We start from the raw sequence: 23,858 nt of genomic DNA on the forward strand, positions 1-23,858 counted from the left end.
TCAGAAAGCCCACATACCATTTTGGTGTTACTCAGAAAATCATGATTCCTTGGGGCACCTGGGTGGCTCAGTCGGTTAAGTGTCCAACTTTTGGTCTCTGCTCAGGTCATGATTTCAGGGTCCTGGGATCAAGCCCCACATAGAGCTCTGAGCTCAGTGCTTCAAATTCTTTCTCCCTCTCCCTCTGCCCCTCCCCACTCACATGATCTCTCTCTCAAATAAATAAATGAAATCTTTAAAAAAAAAATCATGATTCCTTAACAGCTATTGTTACCTTAGCAGAGATTTATTTGCACTGAAGAAGCAGGGGGTGGGGAGAAAAGACAGGGGGCACCTGGGTGGCAGTTGAGCATCCAACTTTTGGTTTCAGCTCAGGTCAGGATCTCAGGGTCATGAGATTGAACCCTGTGTTAGGATCCCCACTCAGTGAAGGGTCTGCTTGAAATTCTCTCTCCCTCTCCCCTGGCCCTCCCCCCACTCATGCTCTCTCTCTTTCTCTCCTCTCTCTCAAATAAATACATCTTTTTTTTAAAGGGGGGGGACACAAAATATTTGTGTGTGTTGGTGAGAAGATAATTTAAAGTTTAGTTCATGGAACACAGCCCATCAAGGACTAGCTCAGATGGGACTTATACTTAAGTACCTAGAAAGCCGACCAGCATCATGAGGGCGAGAGCTAACAGTGACTAGGGCTTACCCTGACCAGACTTATTAAAAATAGGGTTATTACTCACTGTTTCTCCTAATTAGTAACTAAAACTAGGTCACTAATTAATCAGTTAACAGGCATTTTTATTAGACACATTTCTCCCTGTCTTTTTATAATACAGTCTTTGGAATCAGATTAAGACTACCTTCCTCTTTCTAAAATTGATTTAGGATTTCCTCATGCCTTATTGCCAGAAAGCCAAGAGGCAAATGTAAGAAGGAAAGAGACTGAAAATTGAGGTTTCTGATGCTGATGCTTAGATAGGTCGTAGCTGATTTTCCTTCTGCCTTTCCCATGCAGGATAGCTTTAGACTGCTAATACCATATTTATGTGTTTTCTGTTCTTTTTAGACAGGTCACCAATTCCTTCTCTAGCTACAGAACAGCTGGTGCTAGCTACTATCCCCCACAAATCTTTCTTTAACCAACTCCATCAGTTTTCTTCCCATCCCTGCCTTAAGCAAATGAAGAAAAAATGAAAGCTTCTATGAGTTTAAAAGAGTAAAGTTCAAGACAGGCCAAATAATGACTCAGCATCATTATCAACAGAATTTAAGGCAAAAATTGGGCTCTCAATTTGTCCTCAGTTCCCCTACATTCTCACTACACAAAGATTAGTGCAAGAATGATTTTCATTTCCATACCATAGTCACATTGTGTGTATCTCTGGTAATTACAACACAACTGTTGCTACAGTCTACAATGTTTTCTTCTAATTGACCAAAAAAAACAAAAAAACAAAAATGTAGGGAGGTTCTTAAAAGAGAAATTTATTGGGGCACCCCAGTGGCTCAGTTCGTTAAATGCCGACTCTTGGTTTCAGCTCGGGTCCAGATCAAGCCCTGCATAGAGCTCCATGCTCAGCTCAGAGTCTACTCGGGATTCTCTCTCTCTCTCTCTCTCTCTCTCTCTCTCTCTCTCTCTCCCCCTCCCTCTCCCTTTGGCCCTCCTCCTGCTTGCACTATCTCTAAAATAAAAAAAGTTTATTAATAATAAAAATAGCACAATTATATACATGAGAAAAGACAGATTTTATATAAAGATTTTTAAATTTTTATTTCTAGTTAGTGAACATTAAGACTAGAGCATTTTAAGAAAGCAGTACAGTAACATGAACTTACCTGATCTATACTTTACATAACATGTCATAAACAAGATAAAAAAGAAGAATCTTTCATTATCCATACCCCATACTCAATATATATTATGGCATGTACACAATCACTTTAGAATCATAATTCTGACACATAAATAATTATGCCTTTTTTTGTCTAATACCACATTTACTTTTTTCCTATTTATACCCTTAATATATAAAGAAATAACTAAATATAAGTGAAAAAGAGAAAAGCCAGAATAAGGGGTCATTTAATCTAGGTCATAGCTGCAAATTTCATAGTGGAATGTTTTAATCTGTGCTTAACTACCCTGCGGAGAGTGGTTTAACCTGCATCTTATTAACTCATAGTAGTGTAAGATGTTATAAAAAACATTAGTCAAAATAATTCCCAGGCAGATTCTTTACATCATCAATTACTTTCTGGTACCCTCCCACCCTATCACCTCCAGCCAGGATCCTTTATGTAACACAACACAATTGATTTGAGGATTGTGCCCTTCACACTGTTTTTCCACATTTATTACACACTAGGGAATAGAATGAGCTAGGCTCCATTACTCATCACAGCTGGATTGTAAATGAGGAAGGCTGGTCCCACCCATTCCTACAGGGACTTGTTAGAGACATTTTAGAAAGAAAAAAAGAAAAAAAAGAAACTGACCCATATTTTTCAAGGTTAAAACATCTCAATTTAATAAAGATAAGTTATTCTCCTAAATCAGCTATTTCCTTACAGAATAAATATGTTGCCTTTTCTTCCCATTTCAAAATAAATATGCGATTCACAGACTGATAGATGTCAGAGTATCCCTTACTGAAAACATGGAAATGACACAATGATACCAGCTGCCTAAAAATCATGAAATGTAAGGCAAACTTATAAAACAAGCACACAAATGAATAACTAATTCGGGTACCATTTGAGCCAACATATTTTTAGGGCCTACAAAAAGTATTTGTGCAATTCCCATCTTTTTGTCACAAGTACTATTAAGTCAGGTTGTTCAACTACATTACAATTCACTATGTGGTAACAAAGGGGAGGGAAAGGGGGAGCCACCAACCCATAGTAACTAGATACTGGAGAAGAAAAAACAAAGAAGTGGGAATAAAATCCAGTAAAACCTACACTTGTTTTATTAAGTAGTAAATGACTTTAGGGCACATAAATGTGAACAAATACCCTTAAAACTTTGCCATGGTAGAAATGGAGTCTTATTTATCAAATAAATTCTCCTTCATCCAGACCCAGGAAAACAGTAATTGTGTATGTACACTCAGTGATAAAGGCTATATATACAAGACTCCAAAGCACTTTATGAATCCAAAAAAAAAAAAAAAAAAGTGTGAGTTATTCAGCATGCACTTTTAGTGCTAACTGCATTTTATTGTTTTCAAATAAGGTGATATTTTTATTAAATACTCTATTACTAGGTTAATGAGAATGTTCCAATACTCACACAACCTAAAGGAGAGTTTAGCCCTTATACTTTTACCATGAATATGCCATTAAACTGCCTCAGGGAAAGCTCTTTTAAAAAGAAGCTCTTCCGGTGTCCTCTGCCCTGTCAGAGCAATAGATCCTTTAGCCCTATGGATCTTCACCATGGAAACCACATTGTCTGATCTTTCCCGCTGTGGTTCAGCTACAGCAAGAGTAGGGCAGAAGTTGTTATTCCTGGACTGAGGCTTCCAAGTCTCTCCCTGAGAGTATGGGAGTTCCTTTATTCTTCTATTTAATAGGTGTGGAGCAGACATTCATGTAGGGCTGAATGATTTACTCTTGTACGAAAAGGTCGTATAAAAGGGAAGCACAGACAGACATGTCAGAATTCTCAAATTCCCACTTTACTGCTTGGCTTCTGGAAAACAACGATCCTTCTTTAGCTCTTTTAATTTGTGCTTCTCCTAACTGTCCCATGTGGTGACTTGCCCCCAGACTCCTTTTATGCCCATCTACATAGAACTCTGCCAGCAAGCAGACATTCAGATGGTTGCATTCTAAGGTTAATGTGTGATAAAAACAAATTTTCTTTTCATTTAACACATATAAGTTTAGGGGGAAAGTCTAAAACAGAAAAAAGTTAAACAGAAATCTTTGTAAGTTTTACAAATAAAATTAAGCATTTAGTAGTGGCAAATGTCATCAACATTTATAATGCTTTAAAGATAATTATCAAGTCCTTTCAAATGAGCCCAAAAGAAAACATCCCAGCAGTGGCTTGTATCTACACTGAACTTGTAGAAAATCCATTAAGTGAGTAGGAAATGAAAAGGAATACCGATATGGGAACCTTCATACAAACACACACCATATATACTTGGCAAACTACCTGGATAGCTTTACTGAGCCACGTACTCAGAGATTTAGTTTTGGGTGTCTCCACAATGAGTGACATTGGCAATCATCAAGTTAAGAAAAAAAAAAATGAGAACCAAGTATTTTATCTTACAGTCAATCTATCCTGGTTAATTATATCTGGTCAGAAAGAAATCAAAATGTTCAAGATTGTTTTTGGCAAACATGAAGACATCTAACATAAAATAACTGTATTAATAATAAGCTATTTGTATATGCAATTTGATATTAATAGCGAAGATTATTCGGCCCTCTCCTTGCCCCCTCCAAAGCTACCCATTTGAAAACATACTAGAGAGAAAGAGGAAAACTTCCATTTTCAATTAAAATTTATATAATATGTGGACATTTCCTACCTATATAGTTTTTAAAAATTTTAATTGCAATGCAAGTCCTGTCATGTTTCTTATAAGCAGAAATGAATTTAGACAAGAGCTATTACATAAGGAGAAGCAATGTAAACAAGCTAACCTATACTATGTGAGGTAGTTAGTGCTGCTTTCCAAATTAATATACCAGGAACTACAAAAGATTCAGGACTTGCCTAGGACACATGAGATAGCAGAAGAAGAGTCAGGGAGCCCGTTAGTTGGACTCAGTCCACCCACCAATCAGCAAAGTATATTCTCAGTGGTGTGCACTTGACCCAATGCCCACTCCCTCCCTGTCCACATGATTAAATTCATCTGTAGTCTAACAGGAACCCATTAAACATTATACATATGTGTTTTCCTTGACAACTAAAAAAAAAAAAAAAATAGGATACTGACATACTTAACAATAATGTGGTCTTGATTCACATGCTCAGGAAATTCAAAACTCTGGTAGAAGCTTAGAGCACAAACTTAACTCTATATTGCAGCAAAAAGGTTGTTTTTTCTCCAGCAGTCTAATTGCCAAAAAAACTTAATATTTTTTATTTAGATGAATGTTTGACTACAAACTATATTAAAACTACTTCAAAGGCTTCTCATTCCACCTAAGAATAACAAACATACTACAAAATATTCACTTACTAAGCCTGCCTTCTCCTGTAAGAGTCTTGCCTTATCTTCCTCTGGGAAAACCTGAGCCACAGTTACTGAGATACACCTTCAGAGATTCAGAAGTAGAGAGCAAATGCAGCTCCAACTCCCAGGCCATTTTTTCCTTGTTAATATTTCCCAGAACTCATACAGTTTTCAATTTCTTTAAATACAGCTTTTGGTCTTTATAGTTATAAAAATTATCACATCTCTTACTACATTCTAAAATTTTAAGTTGGAAAAAAAATTTGGTCCCCAAACTCAATTTTTTTCAGTAGAAAATTCTTCTTTCAACAGAGTTCAAAATCCAGGTTAATCATATGACATTGGTAGCAAGTGATCTCCATCTTCTCTAGGCTTCTGATCAGTTTCAAAATAGAAGTTTTGATTAAAGCTCTTCCCTAACATGAAAAAAAGAAAACAGAGAACAATTAATGGAAAACCAAGAATGCCCTGAAATGCACTTTTGTTGTAATACATCACCAAACTATGTTCCTAAGACCACCAACACTTTCTATTTTCTTTATTTGCCGGGAAGTTGTTCTGTGCTTTGCTGAGTTAAAAAACAAACAAGGCAAACAAACAAAAACAATAAAAAAGAAGCCCCACTCTGTCAAGACCATGTCATGCTTTTATGAATTATAAATCAAGCCTACCAACATATTCTTGGGCTACTCATAGATGAAAATGCTGAGACTAAGTGAAATTGAAAATGTCATATGGACGGCATGCCTAACATTTTTTCAATGTTGTCTTCCCTCAATGAACATCCTTCTTAAGGTTACAGTGTCTGTGTAGACTTTTTTAGTTTCACTGGATCTTCTTGTTTAAATCTTCGTTACATGGATTTTTTTTTTCCTTTGGTATATTTCAACAGAAGTTACCATAAGGAACTGTAGCATGTAGTTAATCTGTGCGTCCCTAATTAGGCTCTCCTGAATCCTTTCTTTGGATGTCCTAGTCTAGATGAAATGCATTTTTAATTCAGGGAACACATTCAAGCAGGTGGCTCTAAGGGGCTTATAAAGAGTCTTAGGAAACATCAGTCATGTTCTCTCTATTGGATAATACTGAAACGGAGCCACAGGCCATCTGCTGGCTGGAGATGCAGGAATGAGTGGGAGTCCTGGTCTTTAAAAGGCAGACTCCCAGTAATAGTGCTCTCACAGCATTCAGCAAAGCTGACAGCACCTCCCAGGGGCCACGTCAGATGTTCAGAGATTTTTAAAGGAGTCTCCACCATATTTGGAATTTAAAAAGCATCATCTTCAGTTTCCTCAGGTTCCAATTAATCAAAGAAGAACCATGAGTGAGGGGCTGCCTATTGGAACAAAGGGATTCAGAGCAAAGGGGCAGCGGCTCCCATCAGGGTCATGTGTGTTATCATGACCCTTCATCAATTTCTTCTGCAAGCATGGCTGAATTGCCCTGGTTTTTCTCTTCTAAAAGCCAGGTGAAGATATCCAGCCTTGATGGAACCCATCCATGAGGAAGTACCTTTATAAGGGCAGCAGGACCAAATATCAAAGCCAAATTATATCTCACCCACTATACTCAATTAACGTCCATAATGGTCTCTTTACAAGATAGTTTATTTTTGTGACCTGTCTGGTTATGGATCCTGGGGAACAAAGAAAAATAGTGACAGACACTTGCCCAAAATGCATGCTGAGAAAAGCAAATGGAAAGAGATAGAGTGAAATGTAAGATGAACTTGATAAAGGCAGGAAATATACCTTAATGAGATTTGTGTAATTCAAAGCATACTGACCAGTGTCTACAAAGATAGAATTAGAAGCATACATCAATATATGTGAGGATTTATGGCTGCTCAAGTGCTTTTCATAGAAACTGTCTATGAAAAATATCATATAGCATTAAATCACAGGTGATATTCATGGTAACAGGAGAGAAAATATGACACAGCCCAGGAATCTCTAGGCCAGAACAGATACTGTCTTAGTTTTAAATCTTCTCTGCCATTTGCTATCATTGTGATCATAAGTCCCTTCATCTCTTGGAGGCTTCCTCTCCTCACTTATAAAACTTAAATACAGGGGCGCCTGGGTGGCTCAGTCGGTTAAGTGTCTGCCTTCAGCTCAGGTCAAGATTCCAGGGTCCTGGGATTGAGCCCCACATGGGGCTCCCTGCTCAGTGGGGAATCTGCTTCTCCTTCTCCCTCTTCCCCTCCCCCGTCTCATGCTCTCTCTCTCTCAAATAAATCAATAAAATCTTTTTTTAAAAAAATTAAATACAAAACATTCAACTTAAAAAGCCATTATGGAGAATAAATGAGGCAATCTGTGTGGAGGCATATTAACTGTAAAGAACTCAACAAACATTGGTTATCACCAGAACCCATGTCACGTGGACAGGAATTATGTACTCACACCCGTGCCTCTACTCTAAGGCACCCTGTTAGGAACCTGAGGAAGAGGCTGGATCAAATGCTTACATTTGATGTTCTCTCACAAAAGCTACAAACTCAGGATCACTCGCATACAGTTCCAAAATTCTCATTCTTTCTTGAATTTCCTTAGAAAAGAAAAAGAGACCATACATTGCATTAGAATAACTTCAACAGCTTTTTTGAAGGAGTTCTAGCTTTCTGGACTATCCAGGGGAGAGCTCTAGGAAAGAATGGCCTTTTCAGAGAAATGGGAGGTTTGGATACTGCAGGAACCACTCTGAAAAACCCAGACATATATTCCTAAGGACAAGAGGGAGGAAGGAGAAAGCATTTGCTAACAATGGAAAAAGAAACCACTAGGTGGGAAATGAGGTACGGCTCAGAATTCTGTATCCTCTGCAATACCACATCGCCTGGGAGATATCATGAGGAAAAAAAACTGATCATGAAATATTTTTCATCCTTTCTTGAAGCCCATGTACACACACACACATGTGCACACACACACACACACCAGCAGCAACAGAGAAGCAACAGAAAAGCAAAGTTTCCTACCTCGCTGGAAAGCTCACTGTTCTCATACATTTGCCTGATTTCTTCCTTGCTCAGACCACCAATCATCTCTCCACCTGCAGAACTAGAGAAGGGGTGCTGAGGATAGGCTCCCTCATACTGCTGGGGTCTGGCCACATGCCTTTCATACACGGGATTGTCCTTCACAGCATTTTCAATGGATGAGAGGCTGTCGGGCTGCCTGCAGGAGCCACAGAAAGAAAAGTATGGTTGGTTCAGGTTCTTCAGATACTCAACTATGTAGAAGGCTATTTACCTGCAGCAAAATTTCTGTTGGGCGAGAAAAAGGTGAACTGGATGCAAATGTGGGAAGGTAACTATGAAAAATATCCAGATCAATCTCAAACATTATTATCAGTATTATCTCCCCAGCTACATGGCAAGTGCCCTATGGAATTACTGTTTCATGTCTCATTTATCTTTATTTGCCCCACAGTGTTTATCAATAAATGTTGATGGGGGAATATGTCTGTCAACAGATAGTATATCATTAAATGAATACAGCTCCATCATTCCCGGAGTATGCAAACCAATATCAGCATGTAACCATATAACCGCACAGAGAAATTGATAGAAAATAAATATAGGGAGACCTCAGTGAAATTCAATTCAGATATACAAATACTTACTGAGCACTGATTGTGTGCCTGGGATTATCCTAGATGCTGATGACACACAGAGTTTGTTGGAACCCTGTCCTGAATGAGATTACACTCTACTGCAAAGTCAGAGTGAATAAAAAGTGTAAGAACAAGGATGGAATATGTCCTGGGTATTCTAGGAAACTAGAAGAGGTGACTCCTTAGCCAGGGGGTGAGGGAAGGTAACCTGAACTCGAAGCAGTAGCTCTTATAGACTCTAGCAGCACAGAAGCAAAGTACAAACAGGGATCACAATCACATAACACCTAACAGGTCTTTGACTCCCTAGCTGACTAAGCTGGGCAGGTTTTATTTCCCCCATTAATGAAGCTACTAACCAGAAAACCAGATTTCAGTTCTTGTCAGATTCTTACCCAGATTTCAAATCTGGCTAATTATGGGGCACCTGGGTGGCTCGGTCAGTTGAGTCTCTGACTCTTGGTTTCAGCTCAGATCATGATCTCATGGGTGGTGAGATCGAGCCCCACAGTAACCTCTGTGCTCAGAGGGGAGTCTGCTTGAGGATTCTCCCCCTCTGCCCCTCTACCCACTCATGCACGTGCACACAGGCTCTCTGTCAAATAAATAAATAAATAAACCTTTTTTAAACAAACAAACAAATAAATAAATAAATAGAAATCTGGCTAATTACCAGGGGAATGAGCCAAAAGGAACAAACTAACAGATCTGGTCATCACACAAGGGCCTCACCTCTTGTCCATCAGCCTTATAACCACTCCCCACCATGGAACAGGCCTTTTGGCCACATTCAACAATGCCATTCCTTCAGTGTGCCCTTGAGATTCATGGATGCCTCCTGACTTTGCTCATGCTCATTCAATTAGCCACCTTCAGAGCAAACATCTACTCTTGTATCCAGCTAAATATCATAACCATCATTAAAACTTCTAAGACTCTCTTCCCAGGCAAAACAAATTTATCCCTCATCTTATTCATACTGCTGCTTATGTTTGTTTCCAATTTGACACCCTTTGAGGACAGGGATGACCATGTTTTTATTCAACCTTATAGTTTTTCTCCACCCACATCCTTATCCAATATTTGGCATATAATAAGGACAAAATAAATGAGTAAAAGGAACATTTTATTCTGTCAGAGAGCAATTTTTCTTATTTACCTGATGGGCCTCTCTGTTTCTCTCCTAACAGAATGAGCCTGAAGAGCCCTGACAAGGAAGAAGACAAGAGCAGAAGAGACGAGGACAAGTCCAACTGCAGAGGCAATGGTGATTCCTATGACCAAGGGCTCAGACACAAACTCCTCACAGTGTTCACCTCGGTACCACCAGTTCTCACCCACTCGGCATCTGTAATGAGAAGTGATGAAGTCCAAAAACAGAATCACTGTGTTGAAAACAATGGCAGAACCTTCAGCGGGACTGGGGAAAGGTAGCGAAATAAATGCTGACCAAGTGAAGCTTCAATACAGAAGTGAACAAAAAAGGGGTGCCTGGGTGGCTCAGTCAGTTAAGCGTCTGCCTTCAGCTCGAGTCATGTTCCCAGGGTCCTGGGATTGAGCCCTGCATTGAGCTCTCTGCGCAGCAGGGAGCCTGCTTCTCCCTCCCCTCTGCCTGCCACTCTGCCTACTTGTGATCTCCCTCTCTCTCTCTGTGTCAAATAAATAAATAAAATCTTTTTTAAAAAATTAAAAATTAAAAAAAAAGTGAACATAAGTTTCAATGATCATACAATTTAAGATTGTGATTAGTGCCTGGTACAGACCCAGTAGGTCCTTCCTGACTATTTGTAAATGACTAAATAAAAGACTAACTAGACTTAAAAGTATTCTATTTAACTTCCTTATTTATACTTAACCAAAAACAGACCTAGGAAGGAAAGTGACTGAGACCACACAATTAGTCAGCAACAGATCTGGATCTAGAACCCAGGTCTCCAGACTGCTAGTGTCCTTTCACCACACTGCAGAGATGCCCCCAATCCCCCAGGCTCCAGACTTGTGCAAAAGTGTCTTCAGGGGCGCCTGGGGGGCTCAGTCGTTAAGCGTCTGCCTTCGGCTCAGGGTGTGATCCCGGCGTTCTGGGATCGAGCCCCACATCAGGCTCCTCTGCTGGGAGCCTGCTTCTTCCTCTCCCACTCCCCCTGCTTGTGTTCCCTCTCTCACTGGCTATCTCTGTCAAATAAATAAATAAATCTTTTTTTTAAAAAAAGTGTCTTCAATTCCCAGAGCACCAAGGAAATGACTGCTTTTTAAATTAATTTCTCCAAAAATCGAAAGACTATTTTTCCTCTGAGCTTTCTAGCTAAACTTAATACTTTTCGTACAGAAGAGTCTGGATCATTCCCACCTGTATCCTCTGTGTCTGGCATCTGTAACATTTGCCCATCTTGACATTCATAAACTGTCCTCTTATTCATATTTCTCGCTTATTCTCAGCATTCTCTCCTTTTACACCCCTGTGACTAGTTGTTCTGTGGTTCAGAGATTGATTTGTTCTGTTTTGTTTAAGGAAAATGAGCAGGGGAGAATGGTTAGGCTACCCGAATCTGCTCCTCTGTCTGCTGGAGTTTCTTTGGTTCTTCCTTTTTAAAAAATGGATCTTAGGTACTTAAAATATATTTGTCACAATTTCAAAGGCTTTAAATACTTGCTTTTCTTTATTTTTGAACACTCATTAGGACCAAGAGAAATTCACAGGCATTAAGAACATATCCAAGTAGACAACAAAATTTCACAGTGTAAAGTATTGATCTGAGCCTAAACCTAATTTGAGTACCAATTGCCTTATCATCACCACTAAGGACCAACACAAAGATCTCCAACTACTTCAAGTACTCTAATTAAGACACATTTATTTTTTTATTATTTTTTTTAAAGATTTTATTTTTTTATTTGACAGAGAGAGACAGCCAGCGAGAGAGGGAACACAAGCAGGGGGAGTGGGAGAGGAAGAAGCAGGCTCAGCGGAGAAGCCTGATGTGGGGCTCGATCCCAGAACGCCGGGATCACACCCTGAGCCGAAGGCAGCCGCTTAACGACTGCACCACCCAGGCGCCCCAAGACACATTTAAATAATGTTTTTCTTACAGCATCCTAAAAGTATAAAATAAAATAACCAATTGAACTGGGTATAATTCAGCCCTATTTTTTTTTAAAGATTTTATTTATTTATTCAACAGAGATACAGACAGCCAGCAAGAGAGGGAACACAAGCAGGGGGAGTGGGAGAGGAAGAAGCAGGCTCACAGCAGAAGAGCCTGATGTGGGGCTCGATCCCATAACGTCGGGATCACGCCCTGAGCCGAAGGCAGACGCTTAACCGCTGTGCCACCCAGGCGCCCCATAATTCAGCCCTATTAATTGACCTGGTCTTCACATGAGAACTAGACAGCATCCATCTATTGCCTAGATATAACTTCTATAATAAATATTGCTGTGATTATCCTAAAGTCATAGGTGTAGACCCATCTTCTTCAGAGGAAGTATCTATAACCTTGGGATACCAAAATCTCTAACTACAACATACCTACAAACGGCCCCATGTCCAGGCATAATGTCACACTTTCCATCATTCAAGCAAAAGTCAGGCTGTAGGTCACAGAGACTCTGACAGGGTAGTTCTTCCACACTCAGGTACCCAGGGTAGCATCTGCACTCTGCTTCTCCACTCCAGGGGTTGACTAAACACTCAGAAAATTCATTGCATGCCTGAAACTTGCAAGGGTTGGCTTGATCACCTAAAACATAAAAAAAAAAAAAAAACACAAAAAAAAAACAAAAAACAAAACAACAACAACAAAAAAAAACTAGAGAATGATACAAGAAAAGGCAAAACACAGGAATTTGGGTACATGAAGCCCCTCCAGTAACACTCCCCCCTCCAAAGTACCAAGGGACAGCCGCCTTCCTGAACCATTAAAATACACCATCACTACTAATACCACACAAAAAAATCTGACTCATCCTTGGATTGATGAGCTTTTGTCAAATTTCTCTGAAACCCAGAGCTGAAGCATAAAACCCTATGACCTGGGTAAGCTTTTTCATTTTTTACCAAGGGAGCAAGGAGACACTTTAAAACCCATGCCATGTAACTGTCAATCTAAATTCAACACAGTTTTCATGTACCTTTCATTTGCACCAACCCTAACCTACTATAGTCTACCTCTGTTCTATACATGATGCTAAATGCTCTATCCCACAGTGAGAACCATGGGACAGGAGACAGAGCCCAGAGAACTGACAGGAGCCTCAGGAGTGGATACAACCCAATAAGAGCAGCTAAGAACATTTGAGATTTGTGGAAGCCAATGTTAGAAAAAATAAATCAGCCCTGTACGTCCTCAGGCCATTCCTAATAATAGTTTGACTTCAGTAACTTTATTTTTCTTTGATTAGGTAAGAAAAAAAATAAATTTTTTAAATAATTAGGACAATAACCAGTCAAAAATGATAGAAGGCATTCACCATGATGTGTCTTTCACCACACTGTGGTTCCACTATATGTTGTTCACTGGTGAATGGCAATCTGTGAAAGGCAAAGATGACATAGATACAAAAGACAGATGAAATAGGTGGAAATGATCCTTAGACTCATCTAGATGAAAAAGCATGATGTTTAGCCAAAAGGCTAGGGGAGTTAAAAAAATAAAGAGCGTATTCTCTGTTTCCAGAGAATCCAATATGGTTTTGAGAATCACTGATTTTCTTGCTGCTCTGGAGATTAAACATATTTTGCACAAATCTGTGACCTTGGAGTTTGGAAGATCTCTGATGTTGATCTTCCTTTATCCCATGAAGGAATGGTGAGATGAACCGGGTTGAACAGTGTCTCCCCAAAATTCACGTCCACCCAGAACCTCAGAATATGACCTTTTTTGGAAGTAGGGTCTTTGCAGATGTGATCAAGTTAAGATGAAGTCATACTCGATTAGGGTGGGCCCTAACACAATAACTCGTGTCTTTAAAAGAAAAGGGAAAATTTGGACCCAGACACACAGAAGAGAGGCCATATGAAGATGGAGGCAGAGATTGAAGTGACATATTTACAAATCAAAGAACATCAAGGACTGCTGACAAGCACCAGAAGCTTAGAAACAGTCAAGGCAGGAATTTTTCCTAGAGCTTTCAGAGGAAATGTGGCCCTACCAACACCTTGATTTTGGATTTCTAGCCTCCAGAACTATGAGAGAATAACTTTCTATGTTTTTATAAACCACTTAGTTTGTGGTACTTTGCTACAGCAGCCCTAGGAAACGAATACAGGAGATAACTGGTAAGACGTTCTTATAACAAGGAGAGCATCCAAATGCGATGACTGACGAGAAGTTTCTACAAGCAGGATTCCTCCGTGCTCTTCCTAAGTTTCCACATCTTTATCCTAGCATTCATTTTGTGACTTTGTAATCAGAAAATAATCTAATCTTGGCCTAGCAGTGAGGGAGAGGAGTGTAAACGGGGTGGGAAGGATGGTATTGCATGGCTCCCCTTTGCAGATAAAAGTTCAAGAGTTTCTGAAACATACCATGCGAAAACAACTTAGGCAAGAGACAAGTCAATCTTGTCTCTAGCTCATCTTGACATGAAATAGTATTTTAATCAGAAGGCCTTAATTAAAAATATACATGTTGTAGAAAAATATTTACTTAGAAATTTTAAAACTTTGTGGCCATTCTATGTGGGTATAGGTGAATGTATTCACAGGGGGGAGGGAAGGAAAATAGAATATAAGAAAAGAAAAGATAAATATTGCTCCCTTTTGCTTCCAGACTAAAAGAAACCAAGGCTAATATTTAATCAGGTAAACAAAAGGTTGTAGTTTGAAGGCCTCTTTCTAGTTCTTTATGTGGGTTAAACGCGGACAATGCCAAGAAAAGATGACTCCCTGTTTGGAAGAGTACTTGGTGACTTTATAATAAACAAAGGTGGACCTGGAGCTAAGCTTAGGATAGGAGACAGGAGTCTAAATTGTAGAATTAATACATTCTTGCTTTCCAATAGAAGACTAAGAGAAGGATTGATGGGTCCAGGAAAATAAGAGTGAAAGAAATGCAAAGAGGGTCTGGAAAGACAGCAAGAGTGGCCAGAGTAACAGGGTAGCTGGCTGCGTCGTGGAGAAAGAATTGGCTAGTGAGAGATACCTTTGAAAGATTTGCTGAGGAATTTAGGATAGTTATGCCTAATAGTAATATGTTTAAACCACCTGTTATGCTACAATAAAGCCTCCTCCATCACCCTCATACCATCAGCAAATATCTGATGGAATCAACTACCTTGTGTTAAAGGTGCTCTGTGATCTGTGTTGCACTAACAGAAAGAACAACCACCTGGGTCAAGGTAAATGTGAGATTAGAAACAGCTCAAATAACTCAGAGCTGGAGATGATTAAGACATACTCAAGTTCCCTGATAATTCCTAGAGATATTGAGAGTGAGAGGGCCACGGATGCAGGTTCTAAAATGCACATGGGACAGGCTAATTTCAGTTTGTTTGAATGTTAAGGGAAAAGGTGACCCTATAATCCTTGATGACTTGCCATGCCCTGACATGTGAGTTACATATAAAACTGAAGTAAATGCACTTATTTATTGTATTTCTCTTTAAAAAGAAATACACTGACTTCTGCAAACGTTTTATAAATCATAACTGCTTGCATTTGTATGGGTAGTTAGATGTTTTTACATGTTATTTGTTTAATACTTAGACTAGCCCCATGAAATATATAGGCCAAGTAATCATATTATCCCCATTTAATATATAAGATATATTAAATATCTTTTATTTTATAATAAATATCTTTTATTTTATCTGAGATAAAATAGCTCATCTAGAGTTATACAAATGATAAATGGCAGAAAGAGGCAAGAAACCAGGGCTTCCAAATTATAATTAATTGCTTCTTCCATTGCACCACACCTTCCTCATTTTTTAAATTTATTTATTTATTTATTTATTTATTTATTTATTTATTTATTTATTTATTTATTTGACAGAGATGGAGACAGAGAGCACACAAGCAGGGAGAGAGGCAGAGGGAGAAGGAGAAGCAGGCTCCCTGCTGAGCAGAGAGCCCCATGTGGAGCTCAGTCCCAGGACCCCAGGATCATGACGTGAGCTGAAGGCAGATGCTTAACCGACTGAGCCACCCAGGCTCTCCCACTTTCCTCATTTTTAATCAATAATGTTCCTTCAAGGATTTCAAAGGAAAGAATGCTTGTTTCTTTAGAGCAAACATTTAAAGAATAGTGCTGACTCACAAATCAGTTTGAGCTTAGTAAAAGACACCAGAGAAATATAAACCTAGACATTTCACCTTACTCCTACTCAAAATCACTATTCTCTGGTATGTGGAAGGAAAAAGAAAACAAAGTTTGAGGATCCAACAATATTCTCTGCATCCAAGTGTTCCAAATAAAAACAATGGTTCATTTCAGCCATTCACCGTATTTTTGAGTAACCCCTATACACAAAACATTATGCTAGGTTTTGGCCAGAAAGTGCTTAATAAAATAGATAAAGTCTCAGTCCCTGGGCATAGCTCAAATGGGGAAAATAGCCACTAAGCAAATATGTGCATAAATAAGCATTATTACAAAAGTTATGAACTCTATAGCAGGAAAGAATATTATATTACAAGAAGGACTAAAAGGAGATACCCAATCTAGATTACGGGTGAATCAGTGAAAGTCTTAAGGAAGAGACCTTTGAACTAAGGCATAAAGGGTGAGCAGAAATCAGCCAAGAGGAGAAAGAGTTTCAGGCAACAGGCACAGTAAGTATATGCAAAGGCTTTAAGGCAAGAAAAGTTTCTTGAAACTGAGGAAGTAAAAACAAGCTAATTTGACTACAATATGATGAGCAAAGAAGTTAGTTTCACTGGATGATATTGGGGGAAAATAAGGACCAGACCTTGTGGCTAGTGAACCAGGCAGCCACTGAAGTATTTCAGGAAGGAGAGTGAAATAATCCGATAATGTTTTAGGAAGAGCAGCCTGGCTCCTGTCTGGAGAAGGGATAGGGGAGAGGAATGACAGAGGTAGTAGGGAAACTGGTTCAAATGAGGAGTGATGAATGCTTGGCCTGGACTAGCAGCAGAGGAGAAAGAGAAGTATACAGATTTGAGATATATTTAGAATATTCGGAATCAACAGAAGTGTGGCGGTAATGGAAACAGGTATCAAAATGACTTCCCAGGTTTCTGGCTTAAGTAGCTGAGTGGAGACAGCTTTCATTTAAGATGGTGAAGCTGACCGAAGGATTAGATTTAGTTAAAAGATGGGGAGATATGGGAAACAATAGCTCATTCTTAGATATCTTAAGTTTGATATACATAGGATACATCCAAGTTGAGGTCACCAAATACATAGAGTTTTGATCCTGGAGCCCAGAAGATACGTCTGATCTGCATATAAAAATGTGGAGAATTATTGACTTTATAGAAGACTTACAATAATGGAAATGGATAAAACAGCTCAGGAAAATAATATAGAAGGAAAGAGAGTCCAAAATCATTTGAGCTTGGCAACTTAAGAGATGGAGCCAGAGCAGATACAGTGGATAAGTAAAAGAGAGAGCTAGAGTTACACAGAATAGGTAGAAAAGGGAACGGGAGGTAAACAAGATAATGCGTGGGAACAACCCTTTAAAAAGAGAATGATATTGATGTCCCATGAAGAGATCATTTAATAACTACCAAGATGTGGAGATTTTGCCTGACGTAGTACTCTTTTTCCTTCAAGTATTGAATTCACCTTGACTCAGTATAGAAGAAAATACACAAGAATGATCACTGGATTCCACTAAGAAACCACCATAGTATTCAATACCATTACCTGATTCCACATCAAGGGAGTATTTATCAATAGCCAAGTTCATGGTCTGGTAGGCAGTGGTGCAAAAGTCTTCCAGAATCATGTATACAGCATTGTTGACATTAGGAGGGACAGACTTCATGAACTTCATTCTGCTGTTTACCACAATACTGCCATTTCTAAAGTTCAGGATTTCTAAATTCTGGAACCCTGTGAGATTTGACTGAAGATAGGGAACCAGCTACAATAATGAAAAGTAGTCAGTTTATGTACAGGTTTTGCGTTTTGTTCAAAATATACCAACCCCCACCCAAAAAAACAAGGATGAACCCCTCCCCCACTTTTCCAAACTATATTCTATTTATATTATTTAAACTGTTCATTAATAAAAGTATAAACTGTGAATTATTTGAGAGTCAAGAGATTTTCACAGTGATATTTAGGAACCCATGGAACTCACAGCCAGTTTTAGATACCCAGGGAGTTTATTCTCTCTGTTTCACTAAAGAATCACAACAGTGAAGGTACTGTAAGTACCTACAAAACACTGGTCTCACGGTAACATGTGAAAAGAACTTTAAACTTCTTTCAGACGCATAATTCATGGAATACAATCTTAAGTATCTAAGTTACTACATCACCCTCATGCTATATCTGTGTTTTCCATTTCTTATATCTGTCTTATTATTTCCCTACCAACCCTAGGCCATGACACTATTTGTAAATGAATGTCCACCTCAGACCACACTTTCATTGGCTCAGATCTAATGTGTTTAGAGGAAAGAGGGTTAGTTCATACATGATTATTCACTAATGTCCATGTTTCACTTCTAGTGCTTACCAGTTCCAAAAATCTTTGCTCCAGTACTTTATACTCCAAAGAGTTTTTATTAAACAGATCTTCCGAAAACATCATGTTTGTCACTCGGAGGCTGAAGAAGACCAACAAAGCTCCTGCAGTCTGGGTATGACTCAAGTCACCTCCTTCTGTGGGCTGCACCACAACAGCCCTCTCTGTGGCATGAACATTTGTAGACATTTCCACATAACTATCAACCTTGCCATTTTCCTCAGGGATTAGCTCAGGCCGATAGTAATCTGTGCCTATCCGGTCCAGTTCCAATGAAATATCCTGAACACCCATAATTACTTCATCCTCTAGCAGGGTGGAGCTTGTGGTTGGAGACAATTTGGTAGACTGTGTCATGGAAGATTTCAACCAGAGCTTGTCAGTACTCTGTGGTGTACTTGCCAATGTGCCTCTGGACAATTTCCCTAGGGAAGAAGTTCTTGCCCAAGCTACATCTGATTCTGGCAATATGGTCCCCAAATGTTGCGTATCTGGCTTCATTACTGAAATCTCGTTGTCAAACCATTCATGGTTGGATGACTCTGTAGTTTGTTCCATATCCTCCTTTAGAAATGATAGATCTGGTTTATCAGTAGAAGCAGAGATTGCTATAGATGTCAGTAGAAGAGGTGCTTTGGTAACTGAGTAATAATCAATGTCAGGTACCTCTGATATTTGCTTGGAGAGAATTAGAGATGCAGATTGAGTTGTGGCCTCTGCAAAGATGGGCACAGTAGGTCCACCAATGAGATCTTCCTCTGCAAACTTTGTGGCTCTATCAAAATGTCCATATTTTAAATAGTCAATACTTTGCCCTGTAGAATCTATTTTGTCATCTATAACTAATTTCTCATCTATACCCTCAGTTGGCAAAAGTGAATCCTGATCTTCAAGCCATGACTTAGACAGTGGTTCAGAACTCTTCTCTAATGAAGTCTCACTCCATGGCCAAGTAATCTGATCTACCTTTTGCCCAGACCCTGAACCTAAACCACTCTCAAATATAAACTCTTTTTCTATGGATGTGTCTGGCATCAAAGTGCTCACTTCTAACTGGCCTTTGACTTTGGAGACCAAAGAGTCCAAGCCAGAAGGTATAGTTACTTCTTTAGCAAGAAGATCTAAAGTGACAGAGGAGGTCAGATACGGTGAGGATGTCAAAGACACTCCAGAGTCTTCAACAGATGGTATTGTTTCCTTTGGCACCAGGTGAGTGAGTGGACTTGAAGGCAATGGATGAACAGAAAGAAAATCTTCTGACCCTTCAACTTTGATTAATCCTAAAAATAAAGTTTTCCATTAATTAATCTACAAAGTTGCCAAAAGGTATTCCTAGTTTACCTAATAAAGCCAGCTACTTGTGTTTTTTCTCATTAAGTTAGGAGATACAGTTGCTGATTTTTACTCCGATAAATTAGCAAGCAAGAAGATCTCATTACGCTTTTGTGATACGGTATAATCACTCATGAATATACCCCCCTTCCATGAGTATAACAAGATCTCAGCTATTGAACTAATTCATCTTCAAACACTTGATTTTTTTTATTCCATGGAAATAAAGAACTGCTGGCGACCAGATTGAAAACAATTACTGAATCTAGTGGAAACTAAGGGAGAAAATTCCTTAGGAAATTTTGTCTTTGAATTCCCATTTCCTAATTATGTTTATTGCCCATGATCCTCCAAATTCACCTATAATGTTTAAAATCCTGGACTCATTATTTGTATCTTTGTTCAACTACTTCTTTCACTATATACTCCAGTCATAAGTCACAATGATTTTTCCTTTCTTCCACATCTAAATCATCTACTTGATTTTCATTTCTTAATCTCTGTTATAACTACCCTAATTCAGTTCTCCTTTTCTTAAGCCTAATGCAAGCTAAAATCTCTATACTTGGCCCCCACAATTAATCCTGTTGAAAGCTACTATAATAATCTTTGATTTTGTTTGTTTACCACTACACTATTCAAGTAACTAAAGTAGTTCTTTAATAGGAATTTAATTAAATTATGTGTTTTTAATAGAGTGTTCAAAATATCTATTAATTGATCCCGATCCCAGCCACCAAGTTCATTTCTTATTATTTACCTATTTGGAATCTCCATTCCAACAAATGAAATCTGACCATTCCCCCTCTCACATGGCTTTCCCAAGACATTTCCTCCTAATAGATGCTACCATGCTTTTCTACTAACCCTAGTATCTTTCTCTCTTAAAAGTCCTGTCATCTGATACAATAAAGTAAAAAAGTATGACAAGTAATTAGAATCAATTACCATCTTCTAGTATGTGAGATCCAGAAGTCCTTTCCTTAGAAAGCACAGGCAAGCCAGTCTGAAGCACTGCTGGGGTGACAGAATGAAGAGTCAAGCTGCTAATGTCTAAAACCTCTGGGGAAGAACTGAGGCCCACCTTCGAGGGAAAGGCTAATTTGGGTGTAGACACTAAATCACCCAAAGGGCTTTCTGACCAGAGTTCCCTGCCAGTGGTTGAGGGAGGACCAGAGCTGAAATCAAGTGGTGAAATACTGCTGGTGGTAGATTCATCTGCTGAGGGCCATTCAGCTTGAAGGGTATTATCCTGGGGGGAAAAAAAGGCTAAATCATATCATAGATAAAAGAAACATACAAAAATGATTTCAAATATCACCTATGTATACACATTCCCAGATTTTCTAAGGACACAGAGACAATGTAATATTGGTGGGGGTGAGGGTGGGGGGGTGGGAACATGAGCTCTAGAATTAAACAGAGCCCTCATCAAATCCCTATTCAACCCACATACTAGTTAAAAAATATACAGAAAAGTCATGAACCTCTTGAATCAAATCTGTGTATTGGGGAGAGATAAGATAATATATTCAAAAGATTCCAAAATAAGTTTGTGAGGAAAAAATAGTACTTCTCTTGCTTTAGATGGTCCTTAATTCTGTCTTATTAGCTTAAATACTCTAACTACATAATTACTAATATCTATACTTTGATGTCAAAGATCTAAGCATATTACCCACAGCAGGAAAGAACAATTAGCAATTTTATTAATCACTCTGAAAGGTATTTAACTACTTAAGTTTTTCATTTTGGTAAGAAATGTCACCACATCAAAATGTGGTCTGGCTACCTCAAAAGAATAGCAACATCTATGAAATGGCATCTCACTTACAAAATACAATTTTCTCTTTCTAGTGACTTTTTACTAATACAGTAATATAGTACTAATCTTACCTTAAAATTTAACTTCAGGAATAGAAAAGTAGACAGAAACACAATCCTTGAACATGCTAATTATTTAACCATATGAAGACAAGTCTACACAAAAAAGTTTAGTGGTGATGCTAATAGGTAAAATGGCCATGGCATTTGGTGAGAGTTTATATACTTCAATCTATGTTGAGTTATAAGTAATAAAAAATAAAAAGTGCCATATGTATAGAAGAAATTCATAAAATATTTCCTGGGTGAAAAAGGTTAATAGAAAAGAACAATCACACTTTACCCTAAGTAGCATTAAAATCACACAGAAGCTTTTTAAAAACACCAATGTCCAAGCCTCATACCCCAGAGATCTTAACTCAATTGCTTGTGGGTAGGACCTAGACATGGTACTTTTAAAACCACACCCAGGGAAGATACAGGCTGATCATGTTCTGCCTATAGTATTACAGGCTGGATTTCTAAAATGCTTCTTTAGTTGTTGAATTGTTATATTTCCCTTCAGGTAGACCCTTTAAGAAACCTCCTGCTGTTGGGTCCAAGATGTCGGCATCGGAAGATACTAAACACACCTCCTCCTACGGACACAACATATCTACAGCTACATATGGAATAATTTCCTCTGAATAAGTCCTAAAAACTAGATGAACAGCATCTCCTTAACAAAAGATGAAAGGGCCACATGAATTTGGTAGGAGAGGCAGAGATACACTCTCACCAAAAACCCCACCCAAAGAGTTGCAATCTAAATCAGTATGAAGTCTCAAAAACATGGAACATTTCCCTGAGGAGCAAGGAGTTTGTGCCCCTCATTAGGCACTCCAACCCTTGGGTCCTGCACATGAGAGACTAGCCCCCAAAACATAAAACCATCAGGGATTATGTCCAGAAATGTAGGGAATGGAGAACCTGCCCTTAAAGGACTCACTTACAGAGTTGCTTGTCCCAGGACCCAGTGCAAAAGCAGCACTCGTTTGTGTGTGCTCGTTTGTGTGTTTGTTTGTTTGTTTCAGAGATTTTAATCTTTTTTTAAATTGAAGTATAGTTAACAAACAATGTTACATTAGTTTTAGGTGTAATACATAGTGATTCTACAACTCTGTACATTATGTTATGTTCACCGCAAGTGTAGCTACCATCTGTCACCATACAATGCTATTAAAATATCATTGACTATATTCCCTATGCTGTACCTTTCATTCTCATGACTTATTCATTCCATAGCTGGAAGCCTTCCTTCTCTTTGATAACCACCCATACCCGTACCATCCTCCCTTCTGATAACCACTAGTTTGTTCTCTGTATTTATGGGCCTGTTTCTGCTTTTTTTTATTTGTTCATTTGCATGTGTGTGTATGTATGCATTTAGATTCCACATAAAGTGAAATCATATGGTATTTGTCTTTCTCTGACTTACTTCACTTAGCTATAATATCCTCTATGTCCAACCATGTCATTGCAAATGGCAAGATGTCATTCTTTTTATGGCTGAGTAATATTCCACAGCATATATATACACCACATCTTCTTTATTCATTTTTCAGTGGACACTTAGGTTGCTTCCATGTCTCAGCTATTGGAAATAGTGCTTCTATAAACATGCGGTTGTATATATCTATTTGAATTAGTGTTTTCATTTTCTTTGAGTAAATACCCAGTAGTGGAATTACTGGATCTTATGATATTAAAAGCAGAAGTCTGAAAAGTGCCTAGACCATATGTGAAGGAGACACACTAATCCTAAAGCAAATGCCAAAAAGGAAGGAACCTGTTAGGGCTTTCTCGAAGGACAGAAGCATAGGCAGGTACAACTTTTGCAATCTCACTCTACCTTACTAATGCTGGTGCTGGTGAGTGCCATTTGGCAATCTCCCTCCAACCTGCTAGCACATGTGGGGCTCCCATCCCACATCACAGCACATTACAGCCAGCCAGGCAAGCACCACCCCACACACCATACCACAGCCAAGCCACAGCCAGCCAGGCAAGTGCCACATCCTCCCCCAACCCCCCTACCCCTGCCAAAAATATATCACAGACAGCCTAGGCAAGAACCCAACCCACCCACCCCCACCACAGCTCAGCCACACCACAGTCAGAGGGTGCACACAGCCCACACAGGTGAAACCCAGGGAGCACCTACCCCTGGTGGCCGGGGGGGGGGGG

General features: G+C 38.9%; 1 protein-coding gene across 1 annotated transcript in view; it reads right to left on the bottom strand.

The window, feature by feature from the left end:
* Positions 1–1,781: 1,781 nt before the first annotated feature.
* IMPG2 (interphotoreceptor matrix proteoglycan 2) overlaps positions 1,782–23,858 on the bottom strand; it is a 76,136-nt gene continuing 54,059 nt past the window's right edge. The window contains exons 12-19 of the mRNA XM_019797314.2: positions 20,757–21,060; positions 18,468–19,756; positions 17,648–17,867; positions 12,343–12,553; positions 9,976–10,164; positions 8,179–8,377; positions 7,669–7,748; positions 1,782–5,614 (exon numbers count right to left, since the gene is read on the bottom strand). Of these exons, the coding sequence (XP_019652873.1) occupies positions 5,602–5,614; positions 7,669–7,748; positions 8,179–8,377; positions 9,976–10,164; positions 12,343–12,553; positions 17,648–17,867; positions 18,468–19,756; positions 20,757–21,060 (2,505 nt within the window). The 3' untranslated portion in view covers positions 1,782–5,601. The remainder of the gene's footprint in view (positions 5,615–7,668; positions 7,749–8,178; positions 8,378–9,975; positions 10,165–12,342; positions 12,554–17,647; positions 17,868–18,467; positions 19,757–20,756; positions 21,061–23,858) is intronic.

The sequence above is a fragment of the Ailuropoda melanoleuca genome, chromosome 1, assembly GCF_002007445.2.
Source record: "Ailuropoda melanoleuca isolate Jingjing chromosome 1, ASM200744v2, whole genome shotgun sequence".
Taxonomy (NCBI): Eukaryota; Metazoa; Chordata; class Mammalia; order Carnivora; family Ursidae; genus Ailuropoda; species Ailuropoda melanoleuca.